The 15,325-nt window shown below is 38.4% G+C and overlaps 1 protein-coding gene across 20 annotated transcripts in view; it reads left to right on the top strand.

The window, feature by feature from the left end:
- ZC3H11A (zinc finger CCCH-type containing 11A) overlaps positions 1-14,939 on the top strand; it is a 40,090-nt gene extending 25,151 nt beyond the window's left edge. For 15 of the 20 annotated variants that reach the window (XM_067033481.1, XM_059038322.2, XM_067033487.1 and 12 more), the window contains 8 exons: positions 474-572; positions 2,632-2,700; positions 8,797-9,300; positions 9,787-9,866; positions 10,758-11,088; positions 11,926-12,092; positions 12,456-12,523; positions 12,937-14,939. In XM_067033481.1, coding sequence (XP_066889582.1) covers positions 474-572; positions 2,632-2,700; positions 8,797-9,300; positions 9,787-9,866; positions 10,758-11,088; positions 11,926-12,092; positions 12,456-12,523; positions 12,937-13,195 — 1,577 coding nt within the window. In that variant the 3' untranslated portion in view covers positions 13,196-14,939. The remainder of the gene's footprint in view (positions 1-473; positions 573-2,631; positions 2,701-8,796; positions 9,301-9,786; positions 9,867-10,757; positions 11,089-11,925; positions 12,093-12,455; positions 12,524-12,936) is intronic. The other 5 variants (XM_067033506.1, XM_067033501.1, XM_059038331.2 and 2 more) reach the window with 1 other exon arrangement.
- Positions 14,940-15,325: the final 386 nt, after the last annotated feature.

The raw sequence follows: 15,325 nt of genomic DNA, 5'->3' as shown, positions 1-15,325 counted from the left end.
CCTCTTTTTTCTGGGACATTTTTATTCCTTTTTCTAACATTCCTCCGTCCTTACCTCTTTTTTCTGGGACATTTTTATTCATTCTCTAACATTGAGTTATAAGGAAGCTAGTGAATGAACACATCATATAAATGCAGAAAACTTACAGAATTATTCTACATTGTCTGTTTTTGCTTGTATTTCTTTTCTTTTCTTTTTTTTTTTTTTTCATACGCGGGCCTCTCACTGTTGTGGTCTCTCCCATTGCGGAGCCGGAGCACAGGCTCCAGACGCGCAGGCTCAGCAGCCATGGCTCACGGGCCCAGCCGCTCCGTGGCATGTGGGATCTTCCCAGACCAGGGCACGAACCCGTGTCCCCTGCATCGGCCGGGGGACTCTCAACCACTGCGCCACCAGGGAAGCCCTGCTTGTATTTCTTGACCTTGCTAAAGATTGGCTTGAAATCTTAAACTGAGTTTCCTCTCTGTTTGTAGATGGTGACGTTGATCCTCCATTAAAGCGTAGCCTTGCACAAAGGCTAGGGAAGAAAGTTGAAGCTCCAGAGACTAACACTGACAGAACACCAAAGAAAGGTACTTTTGTTCTAATATACTTAATGTGTGTAATCCTGACTCTTGTCTCTTGTAATCTTTACAGGTATGGTTTGTCATTCTTCTTGCTCAGGTTAATAAGATTATTATCTTCTTGTGTCTGTTTTATTATTCGTTCAACAATCATTTGAATGTTTACTCTGCTGGATTCTAGGTAGACACCATTGGATAAAAATAAACACCATCACAGACCTCAGGAGCTTGTAGTATAATGGCAGATAGGAATCCTTCCATATATTGTGATAAATTCTGTGACAGAGAAAGTACACAGTGTTATGGGAGCACATAGGAAGGGCACCTAATCTCACCATCTGTCAGGGAAAGGTTCCCAGAGGAAATGATGTTGAAGCTTAGACCTGAACATGATTTAGCCAGGTAAAGTTGAAGGGCCAGAGGCAGAGAGTATAATACACAGAAGGCACAGAGTTCAAGGGACTCACTGTGACTGAATCAGAATTGGAATGCAGAGCATGGTAATTGGAGAGGAAGAAGGGATTGGTCATATAGAGCAGGAGTCCCCAACCCCCGGGTCATGGACAGGTAGCGGTCCGTGGCCTGTTAGGAACCGGGCCACACAGCAGGAAGTGAGCAGCAGGTGAGCAAGCGAAGCTTCATCTGTATTTACAGCCACTCCCCATAGCTCGCATTACCCCCTGAACTCTGCCTCCTGTCAGCATTATGGTGAGTTGTATAATTATTTAATTATATGTTACAATGTAATAGTAATAGAAATAAATGCACAATAGACGTAATGCGTCTTGAATCATCCCCAAACCACCCCCTCCCCACCCTGGGTCCGTGGAAAAATTGTCTTCCATGAAACTGGTCCCTGGTGCTAAAAAGTTTGGGGACCACTGATAATAGAACCTTTTAAGCCATATTAGAGAGTTCGGGCTTATCCTAAGATAGTAGCAAACAATGAGAAGGTTATAAACAAGGATCAGAGATCCCCATATTGGCATTTTGGAACCATCATCTAATAAAATATGGAGAAAGGGGATAAGAGTGCTGTCCAGGAATGAGTTAGCAGGCTGTTAAAATAATCCAGGCAAGAGGAGTTAGTGGCATAGATTTAGTGTTCTAGAAGTTGGTATGAAGAGGTGCAGACTAATTTGAGAGATATTTGGAAGTTAGAATGATTTTATAGTTGAAGTTTTATTTATAGAAGGAAGTAAAGGGTTGGATTTTTTTTCCCTTGTCTCACTTGCAGTGAAACAGTGGTGTTAATTACTTTAAAAAAAAAAAAAAAGGTGTTTTTTCCTTGTGTTTAGTTTTAACTTCTTCCGAAGATAAGATACTTCTTTCCACTTCTCCCCTAGCCCAAGAGGCTTTGACGGGTAGACTTTCTTGTTTGGGGGCTTTCTTATATTCTGAAAGCTGTAAACAGAAGTTACTGTTTTTCTTTGCAGTCAAATTTCCTTCCCTTTTGCCTATCAATCGTATTGAAGACTCTCATAACTAAAGAGCATATTTCAGATGGATCTAGGGGGGGAAAAAACCTTTTGAGGCCAATAAGATTTTAGAATGTTGCATAGTAACAAAATTATTTCCTTAAATTCAGTAATTTTTGCTTTTCAGATGTAAAAGCAAGGACTTTTTTCTTTGTGCTTTCCAAAGTGCTCTAGAGAATCCATTATTTGTATAGATCTGTCTGTACTGTGAAGAAGAAAAGTTTTAAGACCTGAATAGATTTTTGAAAAGCGTTTTCATTAGAAAACAAGTATAAGCCTAATTCGTGACCTTTGAAAAAGATTTTTGACCTATAAAAAGTCTCTGTTCAACTTTTTTTTTTTAAAGACAGTGTTCGTTTATTGATTGATTTGATTGCTGTGGGCTCTAGGCACATGGTCTTCAGTAGTTGTAGCTCATGGGCTCTAGAGCACAGGCTCAGTAGTTGTGGCACACGGGCTTAGTTTCTCTGTAGCATGTGGGATCTACCTGGAGCAGGGCTTGAACCTGTGTCTCCTGCATTGGCAGGCGGATTCTTAACCACTGCACCACTAGGGAAGTCCCCAACTTTTTTTTTTTTTTTTTTTAACAGTTCAAGTTTCCAAGTCTCTGAAGGAGCGATTAGGCATGTCAGCTGGTCTAAACAATGAGGAGGCAGCAGGTAGGTAAACTCTAATGCCAGCTCCTGATATTTTTTTCCTTGCTGTTAGATAGAATCTTTGCTTTTTCTCCAGTTTACCTTTTGAGTTATGTTGGGACTTATGTTTTCTGTTTTTTATGGGTTTGCTTTTGAAGTAATAGTTTTCTCACTGGAATGAGTTCTCTTTTTGTAGTTAAAGGTGACAAAATGATGTTTATGATAGCATTAATAATCAGAAATTAGAAATAATCTAAATATCTAACAAAAAGAAATTAAGATAGTTATGTACTAAAATAATTGCTGTCATGAAAAGACATGTTCTGAACAATAATGATATGGGAAACATCCCCTTGTATTGAACGAAGAAAGGTTATGAAAGTATACACAGTGCTTTTGTCTTAGGGCAACATACAAATCTTTTTTGGGGGTGGGTGTGGAGAATGAAGTTTATTTTCTTACTATAGAAACATATTCCTTAGGGAAAATGTCCACATATGAGATGATTTCCAGTTTTATAAAAAATCTATGCCTAGAAAAAAAGATACACTGAAATATTAAGTTTTATCTGGGTGTTGAACTTTTAAGTAATTTTAATTTTCTTCATCATATTCCTCCTGTACTCTAATTTTTAGACTTTTTAAATTGTGAGATATAACTATCTAAGTGTATATACCTGTGTACAATTTTAAAGAATAATAAAATGAACATTTTGTGTATTCAGCCATCCAGCTTTTTTATTAAAATATTTTATTGCTGGATTCAGTAATGCATTTAAATTTTTATATCTGTATGTATGAACGGTGTTAGCCTGTGCTTTTCCTTTTTCGTCCTATCCTTTAGATAAGTATCATAAAAAGGGAATCTGATGTCAAACATTCTTTTGTAAACAACCTGAATTTACTCTTCAGAAACTTTGAGGATTTCCTACTAGGCTGGGACTTCACTATGATAGATCTAAACATGGATCTTTTTGTTCATTATGCTTAGTGTTTAGTGGGTCCTTTGAATCTAAGGACTTAGCTTTTTTCGTTGTAGGAAATATTCCTCTAATTTCTTAGAGTATGTCCTCCTCACCCTTCTTTTTGTTTTCTCTTTATGGAATTGTTATTAGATGTTGGAACTTTTGGACATATGCTCCACGTGTCTTAACCTTGCCTTCATACTTTCCATTCCTTTGTTTTTTTGCCTCACTTTCTATGACTTTTGCTTGGTTATATTTTCTAGATTAGGAATTGACACACTTTTTCTATGAAGGATCAGATGGTAAATATTTTAGACTTTGAGGTTCACAGTCTCTTGTTGCAGCTACTCAATCTGCCACTGTACTGTGAAAGCAGCCATTTGCAACATGTAAATGAATGAGTGTGGCTGTGTTCCAGTAAAGCTTTATTTATAAAATTTAGACCATGGCCAGATTTGGCCCATGGACTGTAGTTTGCTGACCCTGTTCTAGATGGCTGATATTCTACTAGCCTTGTCTTTTTTTTTTTTTTTTTTTTAATTAGGTTGGATTTATTTTGTCACTTGGGGCTTCTTTCCTTTTTTAGAAGTAATTTATTTTTTATTTTTAAAAATTTATTTTGTTGAAGTATATAGTTGGTTTACAATGTTGCTTTAATTTCTGCTGTATAGCAGAGTGATTCATTTATACATATACACACATTCTTTTTCGTATTTTTTCTATTATGGTTTATCACAGGATAGTGAATATAGTTTCCTGTGCTATAAGTAGGACTTTGTTGTTTATCCATCCTATATGAAATAGTTTGCATCTCCTAATCCCAAACTTCTAATCCATCCTTCCTCCACCCCACCCCCGCTGGCAACCACAAGTCTATTCTCTATGTCTGTGAGTCTATTTCTGTTTCATAGATAAGTTCATTTGTGTCATATTTTAGATTCTACATGTAAGTGATAGTATATGGTATTTGTTTTTCTCTTTCTGCTTACTTCACTTAGTATGATGATCTCTAGTTCCATCCATGTTGCTGGAAATGGCATTATTTCATTCTTTTTTATGGCTGAGTAGTATTCCATTGTATATATGTACCACATCTTCTTTATCCATTCATCTTTCAGTGGACATTTAGGTTACTTCCATGTCTTGGCTATTGTAAGAAGTGCTGCAGTGAATATCGGGGTGCATGTATCTTTTCCAATTATATTTTTCTCTGGATATACGCCCAGGAGTGGGATTGCACGATCATATGGAAATTCTATTTTTAGTTTTTTGAGGAACCTCCATATTGTTTTCCATAGTGCTACACCAGTTTACATTCCCACCAGCAGTGTAGGAGAATTCATTTTTCTCCACACCCTCTCCAGCATTTGTTGTTTGTAGGCTTTTTGATGATGGCCATTCTGACCAGTGTGCCTCATTGTAGGTTTTTTTTTTTTTTTTTTTTTTTTTGCGGTACGCAGGCCTCTCACTGCCATGGCCTCTCCTGCCACGGAGCACAGGCTCCGGACATGCAGGCCCAGTGGCCATGGCTCACAGGCCCAGCCGCTCCGCGGCATGTGGGATCCTCCCGGGTCGGGGCAGGAACCCACGTCCCCTGCATCGGCAGGCAGACTCTCAGCCACTGTGCCACCAGGGAAGCCCTCTCATTGTAGTTTTGATTTGCATTTCTCTAATAACTAGTGATGTTGAGCATCTTTTCATGTGCCTCTTGGCCATCTGTATGTCTTTGGAAAAATGTCTATTTAGGTTTTCTGCCCATTTTTCGATTGGGTTTTTTTTTTTTTTTTTATTAATTGTTGAGTTGTATGAGCTGTCTGTGTATTGGAAATTAAGCCCTTGTTGGTCGCATCATTGGCAGATATTTTTCTCCCTGTCTGTAGGTTGTCTTTTCGTTTTGTTTATGGTTTCCTTTGGTGTAAGAAAGCTTGTAAGTTTGATTAGGTCCCATTTGGTTGTTTTGATTTTGTTTTTGTTTGCTTTAATTTCTATTGCCTTGGGAGACTGACTTAAGAAAACATTGGTATGATTTATGTCAGGGAATGTTTTGCCTATATTCTCTTCTAAGTTTTATGGTGTCATGTCTTATATTTAAGTCTTTAAGCCATTTTGAGTTTATTTTTGTACATGGTGGTGTGAGGGTGTGTTCTAACTTCATTGATTTTTTTTTTTTTTTTTTTTTGCGGTATGCGGGCCTCTCACTGTTGTGGCCTCTCCCGTTGTGGAGCACAGGCTCCGGACGCACAGGCCTAGCGGCCATGGCTCACGGGCTTAGTTGCTCCGCGGCATGTGGGATCTTCCCGGACCAGGGCACGAACCCGTGTCTCCTGCATCGGCAGGCGGATTCTCAACCACTGCGCCACCAGGGAAGCCCTAACTTCATTGATTTTACATGCTGCTGTCCAGCTTTCCCAACACCACTTGCTGAAGAGACTGTGTTTTCTCCATTGTATATTCTTCCTTCCTTTGTCTAAGATTAATTGACTGTAGGCACGTGGGTTTATTTCTGAGCTCTCTATTCTGTTTCATTGATTGGGGTTTCTAATTTGAATCTTTTTTTTTTAATGGGTTTGTATGTTATTTTGTCTTCCTCATTGCTTCTCTTCATTTTGGTTCATTTTCAATGTTGCTTTTTCAGTTGTAAGTACTGAGCCTAGGTTTCTTACAACCTAGAATCACTGGGCCTGTGATTCTAAAGGCCTTTTTCCCAAGTGGTCCTCTTTCCTGGCTGGGAGATCTGTTTGCCTAAGTAGAGAGGGTGCACTAAATGGCAGCTTGTGTCGGTTGTAGGCTGCAAGGCTGAGGGCTCATATGATTGCTACGGTAAGAAAGCCTTTCTTTACTTTCAGAGTGCAACTAATTTCATTTTCTAGCTTTGCTTTTTACTTTTCTCCCTCACCTCTCCTTTTTCTGCTTGGCATTTGTGAAAGTCTGAAATTTTCATGCTCTACTTCTTTTCAGCCCCAACATCCTCATAATGTGCTCCCTTCCCTGACAGATTCTCCTCTTTTTAAGGAGTAGTTCTCAGGAGAAGGTCTTGATTGATCCAGCTGTTCTGTTGTAAACCATCCTTAATTTCTACCACTGTTAATTTTCATACTAGGTTGGCAGTTTTCTTTGCCTGTTTTTTGAAGAACAGATCTCACTCCTGTGGTTTTATCTATTCTTTTTCTGTTTCTGTAATTTCAAACATCTTTCTGTCTCAAAATTCCTCAAGATTTATGTTCTGCCAGTAGCATCCTTGTTTTCCATTGCTATTGTGGATTTATTCTTTTAATATTTTCTCTATTGTTTTGATGAAATTTTGTAGTGTAGGGAAACAGGGTCTCTGTGTCACCATTCACATTCTTTTCTTTTTTAAAAAAATACATGTATTATTTATTTATTTTTGGCTGCGTTGGGTCTCCATTGCTGCATGCAGGCTTTCTGTAGTTTGCGACGAGGGGGGGCTACTCTTCGTTGTGTTGTGTAGGCTTCTCATTGTGGTGGCTTCTCTTGTTGTAGAGCATGGGTTCTAGGCATGCAAGCTTCAGTAGTTGTGGCACAAGGGCTCAGTAGTTGTGGCTCACGGGCTCTAGAGCACAAGCTCAGTAGTTGTGGTGCACCGGCTTAGTTGCTCCGTGGCATGTGGGATCTTCGTGGACCAGGGGTTGAACTTGTGTCTCCTGCATTGGCAGGCGGATTCTTAACCACTGACCATTCACATACTTTCTTAAAGTGGTGGTTTTGAGATCAGACTACCACCTTGAAATGGAAGCATTTTTATTTAAAAAACCTAAGAAAATCAGTTTGTGCTTCCTCTGTAACAGGTACTGTACTGAAATAATTAAACGTAGTCACTGTTCTTGTGAAGTATCTAGTATGGTTAGAATTACAAGGAGTTACCGTACTGTGTGATCAGTGCTGTGATCAGAGAAACAAACCAGACTGGAGGTTGTCAGGTTCTAAGCTGAACTCACTTTAAACTAACTAAGCAGCAGGAGAAATGAGACCATTAAGAATATTCCATATAGAAGGGACAGCATATTCAAATATTCAGAAGGTGAGACAGAAGTGATATGTTTAAGGTTGTAAAAGGATATTTTTTGTTTTGATCTTTCTTTAAAAGGTGTTGGTGATTAAATGTGTGTGTAATCTCCAAATTCTTATTTTTCTCACATCGCTTCATTATTTCTTTCTTTAGGCCCTTAGTAATGAGGACAGGCATATGTGCCAAGTGTGAAATTTTCTCTTTACTTTAAACAAATATAGAATGATTAATGTATCATTAAACATAGCTCTTCAGTGGCATGCCAGTCTCTGGGCCTTTCTCAATTTTTCTTCTGTCTTGTCACGTGTTTTACTTCCTTTTCATCCTTTCAATCTCACTTAAATATTACTCTGGAAAGCAGCTTCCCTTAACCAATCTGTAGAAAAAGGTTGGTGTTCTTGCTGTATGCTCCTACATAGCATTATACAACTGACCCTTGAACAACATGGGTTTGAGCTGTGTGGGTCCACTTATACGTGGATTTGTTTTCAATAAGTATGTACTGCAGTACTACACATTCCATGGTTGGTTAGTTGAATCTGCAGATGCAGAACCATGGATACGGAGCCCAGCTGTAAAGTTACATATGCGGGTTTTCAACTGCATAGGGGTTGGTGCCCCAATACCCCATCACAACCCCTGCATTGTTTAAGGGTCAACTTTACCTCCTTTATCAAAGCTGTTATCATTACCATACTTTGTTGTTGTTTAATTATTGGTCTGTTAGACTGTGAACTATCGATACATGTGGGCAGAGTTTGCATTTTGCTTGCCATGATATTTCTAGCATAGTGTCTAGCATGTGTTTATATCTGTGCACGAAAGGAAGAATTTATTTTTATTGGTAAGAATTATAATGACAAGCTTCTCTAACTAGTATTTGGCTTTCAGGATCCTCAAGAATAAGCTTCTGAATAGCAATCCAAATCACTAATTTTTGCCTCCTAAGAGTTTTCCTTGAGGGCCACTGTCTAAAATTGAGGTTGAAACTAATGTGCTTTTGACCATTTTAATTGCTTGCCTAAGTGATACCACTCTATTGGACTCTGTCCTGATCCAAGAATAGAGAGATCATAAATCATTAAGAGATGAAATCCAAGTACAGTGATTTGTTTTTCCCCCATGAAAGCAGAGAGAGTTACTAAAGTTGGTGAGATCCACGTGAAGACATTAGAAGAAATTCTTCTCGAAAGAGCCAGTCAAAAACGTGGAGAATTGCAAACTAAACTCAAGACAGAAGGACCTTCAAAAGTTGATGAGTCTACAACAGGAACAAGAACTTCCTCCACTATCCGAATCAAGACGTTCTCTGAGGTCTTTGCTGAAAAGAAACGGCAACAGGAAGCAGAGAGACAAAAAAACAAAAAGGACGTAAGCTGCATCAAGCTCAAGACTGATAATGAAATTAAAAAAACAGTGGTTTTGCCACCTGTAGTAGCCAGCAGAGGACAATCAGAGGAACCTGCAGGTAGAGCGAAGTCTATGCAGGAAGTGCATATCAAGACGCTGGAGGAAATTAAACTGGAGAAGGCTCTGAGGGTGCAGCAGAGTTCTGAGAGCAGCACCAGCTCCCAGCCTCAGCCTGAGGCCACCCCAGGGGCAAGACGGCTTCCCTGGATCACTAAAAAAACAGGTAACAAAAGAACTTGGTCTGTAGTACCACTTCCCCAGATAATATTTCAAAGGGCAGTATTCTACAGGATATTCATAGGAATTCTGTGAGAACTTTTCTTTACTCACATAACTTTGAAAACCACTGGATTAAAAGAAGTTAAGCTGGCAGTCCAGTGGTTAGGATTCTGTGCTTCCACTGCAGGGGGTATGGGTTCGATCCCTGGTTGGGGAACTAAGATCCCACAAGCTGTGAGGCGTGCCAACACCCACACCCACCCCACCCCCCAAAAAAGTTGTTAAGCTCTTTCTTTACAGCAACTGTATATAAATCTTGATATTTTAATGTGCATTTTGAATCTGTTTGAGGACTAAATAGATTTTGTCCACAATTTTTATTTGTCCTATCTTTTCATTACTTTTATTAAGAAAAGTTTTGTTTAACTTCATCTGTTACAAGGTTGCAGCATGAATAAAATTACTAGCGATGTGTTTAATGTGAATCTAGGTATAAAAGAAGAGAGGAAACTTAAAGAAGAAAGTGTTGTTGCTTCTCAGAGCAGTGTTACTAGAACAGAGGCTAAAGAGGTGAGTTTATTTAGAATCATTTTATAATTTTGTCCACGGCAAGCAAAGGCTAGATGAATGGTATATATGCTTTTTAGTTTTAGTTTATAAGTTTTCTATTTAACACTTCACTGATATATCCAGGTAAACAGTCTTTCACTATGCTTATAATTTTCTATGAGAGTTTTCTGTACTTCTGTGTATATCGGTGTTTTCTGCCCTTTTAAAGTTGTTTTTAATTGGCCATTCATATTTTTTAAACTAAGTTTTTCCCTTGCCTTTGAGAGTAATGCTACTCATTTATAAAACTCAGGAATTTTATTTTTAAAAAAGAATGAGGAACCCTATAATTCCACAGTCCAGATGTAACCACCCTTAGTTTTTTTCATGCATTTCTTTCAGGCCTTTTCTTTGTATATGCATGTATGTGAACTTGTTTAATGTTTAACTCATATATAGAACATAGGCGAGAACTCTACAGTGTTATCATTTTGCAGCCTGCTTTAACTTTACCATATTTATAATTCTTTAAGACGATTGCTTTTACCAGCCACATAGTGTTCTATTACACAAATATAGTCTGTTTCTGGACTGGATTTTGTCTTACCCAGTTAAGATAATGAACTTCTTTGTACATACATCTTTGTGCAAGTGTCTGATTAGGAACCATTTGTGTTAGACTTATAGTCATGATAGTCTAGCTTATAGAATTTGGGTTTTTATTGTTCCACACATCTTTAATATTTTATCTTGATCTTTTTAATATCATATAAAAGGCAAAAGCTCTTGTGTTCTAGATCATGTGAAACTTTGCTTGACTTAGATGTTAGCTTGGTAACTTATAAACAATAATTATCATACAGGTTGTTGGAGGTACTAGATTTTAATTCTGTCATTTAAATTTATCCATAGACTTCAGATGAGACCACAGCAGTTGACATCACTAAAATTCAAGTCAAGAGATGTGAGACAATGAGAGAAAAGCATGTGCAGAAACTGTCGGAGAAGGGAACCTCACAGAAGGAAAAATCAGTTTTGACACTCCTTCGGGGAGATTTAGACACTTGCAATACCCAGTTAGCAGAGAAACCAGTGCTCACTACCGTGCCAGACATCACACGGCTCCTGACTAAACGTCCTCCTTCAAAGTTATCCCAGAAGACAGAGGTAGAAACCTCAGGGATTGGGCACTCAAAACTGAATGTGAAAGGTGCAACACAGACCTTGGAAAAAAGGGGTAAAGGTGAGTGTTTCTTCTAGTGCTTTTTTTTTTTTTTTTTTTTTTTTTTTGCGGTACACAGGCCTCTCCCCTTGCTGAGCACAGGCTCCAGACGCACAGGCCCAGCGGCCATGGCTCACGGGCCCAGCCGCTCCGCGGCATGTGGGATCTTCCTGGACCGGGGCACAAACCCGTGTCCCCTGCATCGGCAGGCGGACTCAATCACTGCGCCACCAGGGAAGCCCTCTAGTGCATTTTGCTTTAGAATTTCAAAATTACCAAGTTTCAGTGACTGCCTGGCAATAATTGGGTTGGATTTCATTTGCCTTTGTATACTGGTCACACAGGTGGGTAGTAATATTTCTGAAAATTCTATTTTAAATGACAGAAAGACTATATGAGTTCCTTTTATGCAATTTAAAATTGCTGTTTATAAAGCTTTGTCTGAAACTTTCCATGGTGCCTTTTCCCTCTGGTTTTGAAGGAGAAAAACTCCAGGGAAGCAAAGAGCAGTAGCAAATTCAAGAGGCACTGAAAGGAATTGTTGGAGAGAGAGAGAGAGAGATAGAGAGAGAGAGAGAGTGTGTGTGTGTGTGTGTGTGTGTATACATATATATACACACACACATATGTAGATACATGTGTATATATATACACATGTGTGTGTGTATATTATGGCCAAGTGTAGTGCAGGTTGCTGGTGGATCATTTTCATTCTGGTTTTCTTTTTTGGTTGGTTGGTTCATTTTTTACTTATTTGTGCTGTTTCTATTGCTGAGAAGAAATTTTGATATTCTGAGTTATCCTCCATGTAAAAAGGGGATTATTCTAGCTTTTAATCAGATATTTTCTGTCTTGTAGCTAAACCTAAAATGAATGTGAAGCCATCTGTGGTTAAAGTTGTCTCATCATCCAAAGTGGCCCGAAAACGCAAGGCAGTGGAGGTCCACTCTGCCGTCATTGCAGCTGTGAAACCACTCAGCTCCAGCAGTCTCCTGCAGAAAAGCCCAGCTAAAAAAGCAGCTGTGGTAAGAATTAAATCCAACTCAGTGGTGCTTTAGTTTGTGTGGTACGAAAGTGGGCAAGATTAATTGTCTGTTAGCTCTCTCTGTATTATGTGTAATAGTTTCTGTCAATTCCTAAGCATTTTAGTTGTTTAGGTTGTTACTGTATATTATGTTTACAGCTTAAACATTTGCAGTGGCAGGGTGAATTTTTTTTTTTAACCTAATTAAGAGATTTTGCTTATTGGTACCCTCAGTCTTTGGATTTATTCTTGGATTCCCAGGCTTAAAGAATGGTTCTAAGAAGGCAGCAAAGAAAATGAATCTGCTCAAATTTAAAAGCCTGACTGACTCTCCCACTGAATTACCTTACTCTCACTTTTGTAGGCTGTTGTCCCACTTCTCTCTGAAGACAAATCAGTCACTGTGCCTGAGACAGAAAAACCTAGAGACAGGTAATACCTTGCAATTCTTTTTAACCAAAGTTTAGGCCGCTATTATTGTTTATGCTCTCTAGAGAATAACACTGCTAAATAATTTGAAAAATTTACAGTTTAGCCACATCTAAATAAATCTGCTAAACTTCATATTAATTGCAGGAGAACATGATATTCAGGGTTGCTGTTCTCTTTTGGTGCTGTTTATATTTTGCCTGTATTCTTGAAAACAGTTTTTAAACACCTGTCTGGATTCTCCTTTAAAGGATGAAAATGCTTTATCCCAAATCAGTAAAACAATTCTTTGTTTATGTGTGTCTTCAGAAACAACTCTTTGCTAAAATTCTTTGTGTTCCTGAGACTGGGTGGTCCAGCCACCCATTGATGAAGGGCAATTATCTAATAATCCTTTGGGGTGTTTTTTCTTACAGTTTTGTGCTGCCTCCAACCCAGTCCTCTTCAGATCCTTCCCCACCAGAAGCATCTGGCCCTTCGTCATCCCAGGTGGCCGCAAAAACTCGCCGACTCAGCCCTGCCTCAACAGGAAAGCCACTACTTTCTGTGGAGGATGATTTTGAGAAATTAATATGGGAGATTTCAGGAGGCAAATTAGAAGCTGAGATCGACCTGGATCCTGGGAAGGATGAAGATGACCTTCTGCTCGAGCTATCAGAAATGATTGATAGCTGAAGGTGGTAGTAGAACATTTAAAATAAAAACACAAAAAGAAGACTTACCAAAAACTGGACTTAGTTTCATCTATTATAACATTTATCCAAAATGATCATTTCTTTAGTCTAGAATTTGCCCCAAATAAGAAGTATACCTCTGAATTATCCATGTGTGTTCTGGATTTCTTGGCGTCAGATTTTTAAAGTCACTTGGTAGTCATTTTGTCCATTTGATGCCATTGTTTAGCATCTTTGAGAAAAAAGTTCTGTCTTATCCCTCTCTCCACAAAAAGACTGAGTGGGAGACCTAAGTGAAAGGGTACAGGAAAACTTAGTGACTCCTTGAGGTGTTTGTCAGTTTTGGCTTTTTTCCCCTTTGTTGTATTATTTCTTTTATGTATTGTCCTAATGTACCTATTGTTACCTGAGTTTGAAAAGGATGAAGACAGCTGCTACCGTTAAGGACCAAATTTCATGCCACCACTAAACAAAAAAATCCACTCAGTCTGTGTTAAATTGTACGTCTTTTTAAAGGTATTTGGAGAATTTAAGCTTTTAGAGACAGCTGAGCAGCTCAGGAAACCTGTAATCTGGACATAACTTTTTGGATGTGATTTTCATGCTTCTACTGCTCTGTAAGCCTCTGAAGAGCAATAGCTGATTTATTATTACTGTAATTTTTTAAGGCTTCAAAGTGCCTCAGGGGTCCTCTGAAACTAATTTTCTATTTCTGGGATTCCTTGGATTCTTAATAAGAGGTGGTTACAGGAACCAGGAATTCCTGATTACAGGAATTTATTATTTAGTAAGAAAGTTGTCCCTTCTCTTCTTCAGTACTTGCCACCTTACTAGCATTGAATTATCACAGGGATAAAAATTGGTTAACTTTTAATTTCTAATTCTCCTAGCAAACTCCTCTTGCCCAGTATTTATTTGGTGCCCTTTAAACACCTGAGGGGGGCGGAAATGAACTCATTCAAGCTGCCATTATTTATCTATGGACTGTAGCAGTATGCTGAATTGTACTGTAGCAGGGATTATCAAGATGCTCTGGGGGTGTATTGTATACCTTCCAGTTTTCTTCATTTCCGAATTGAATTTTCTTTTCTTGATGTTGGTCTCCTTCATGTCACCTCAAGGTTTAGACTGTGAAGGAACAAGTATGATGGGGATAATAGTCTTGAAAGGAGACATACTGTACATAATCAGAAGGAAGAGGAAAGGACCTGCCCATTTTGATATTTTGCTATAGGTGGCCAGTTTTGTTTCTCATAGGGAAATCTGACCCACCTGTCATGTTGGCTCCTAAGGAACTGCTGTTGTAAGCGGCTCATCAAGAGTTGAACTTCATGTAGCGTTTTTGGGAATATGGAAAAGGAAGAAAGCCACAGGACTGCCCATTCAGTCTTGGGAAGATCTGGATGATTCTACACAAGCAAAACTGACTTGAAATTTATGTATAGACACTTCTCTACCAATCCATCTTCAGCTGACTGAATGTTATCTAATAGCCCTTCTCCAAAGCAAGGGTGGAATGTTCTGGTTTCACCGCAGATTTTCTACTCATTTCACTTTTGGAATCGGCTTGTAGATTCCAGGTCCCTTTTGTATATAATCTTTTTCTTTTGCTTTTTTAAAAATAATTTTGTTTCATATTTAAAGCCCTGTATTAGTCAATGATTCATGTTCAGCATTATTTGAACCATTTGCCATTACAGAAAGAAATACTTTATTTGTGTTTTAAATAAAGCTGGTGTAGGAAAGTCTTGATGTTATGAGTTAAGTAGTCGTACATCACTTCAGCCTGGGATCTGCCTTTTACAAAGACATACTGCCAGACTTCTCCACAAGTATGCTCAGTTTTAGTTGCATTTTCTTTAGGTAAGAATAAATACTATTATATGTGAGGATTTTTTTTTTTGACACTGATACTTAGCCATTAGCATTGTAACTCAAGTAATATTAATTCTTTTAAAGGAGAGAGGGTTTAGAAGTGATCTTAGATGGTTCCAACAATTTAGAATTTTCAAGCATGAAGGCATACAAAATCTTTACTTCAGGAAAGTCCAGTTTTTTGTTATGGGAATACATATAAGTTTTTAACTTACCAGAGAATATAGATTTTCCCAAATAGTCTAAAAGTAGTCCC

The sequence above is a fragment of the Kogia breviceps genome, chromosome 1 (genome assembly GCF_026419965.1).
Source record: "Kogia breviceps isolate mKogBre1 chromosome 1, mKogBre1 haplotype 1, whole genome shotgun sequence".
In the NCBI taxonomy this organism is placed as follows: domain Eukaryota; kingdom Metazoa; phylum Chordata; class Mammalia; order Artiodactyla; family Physeteridae; genus Kogia; species Kogia breviceps.
Note: the sequence above shows the minus strand (reverse complement) of the source record. Positions and strands in the feature narration are given on the sequence as shown.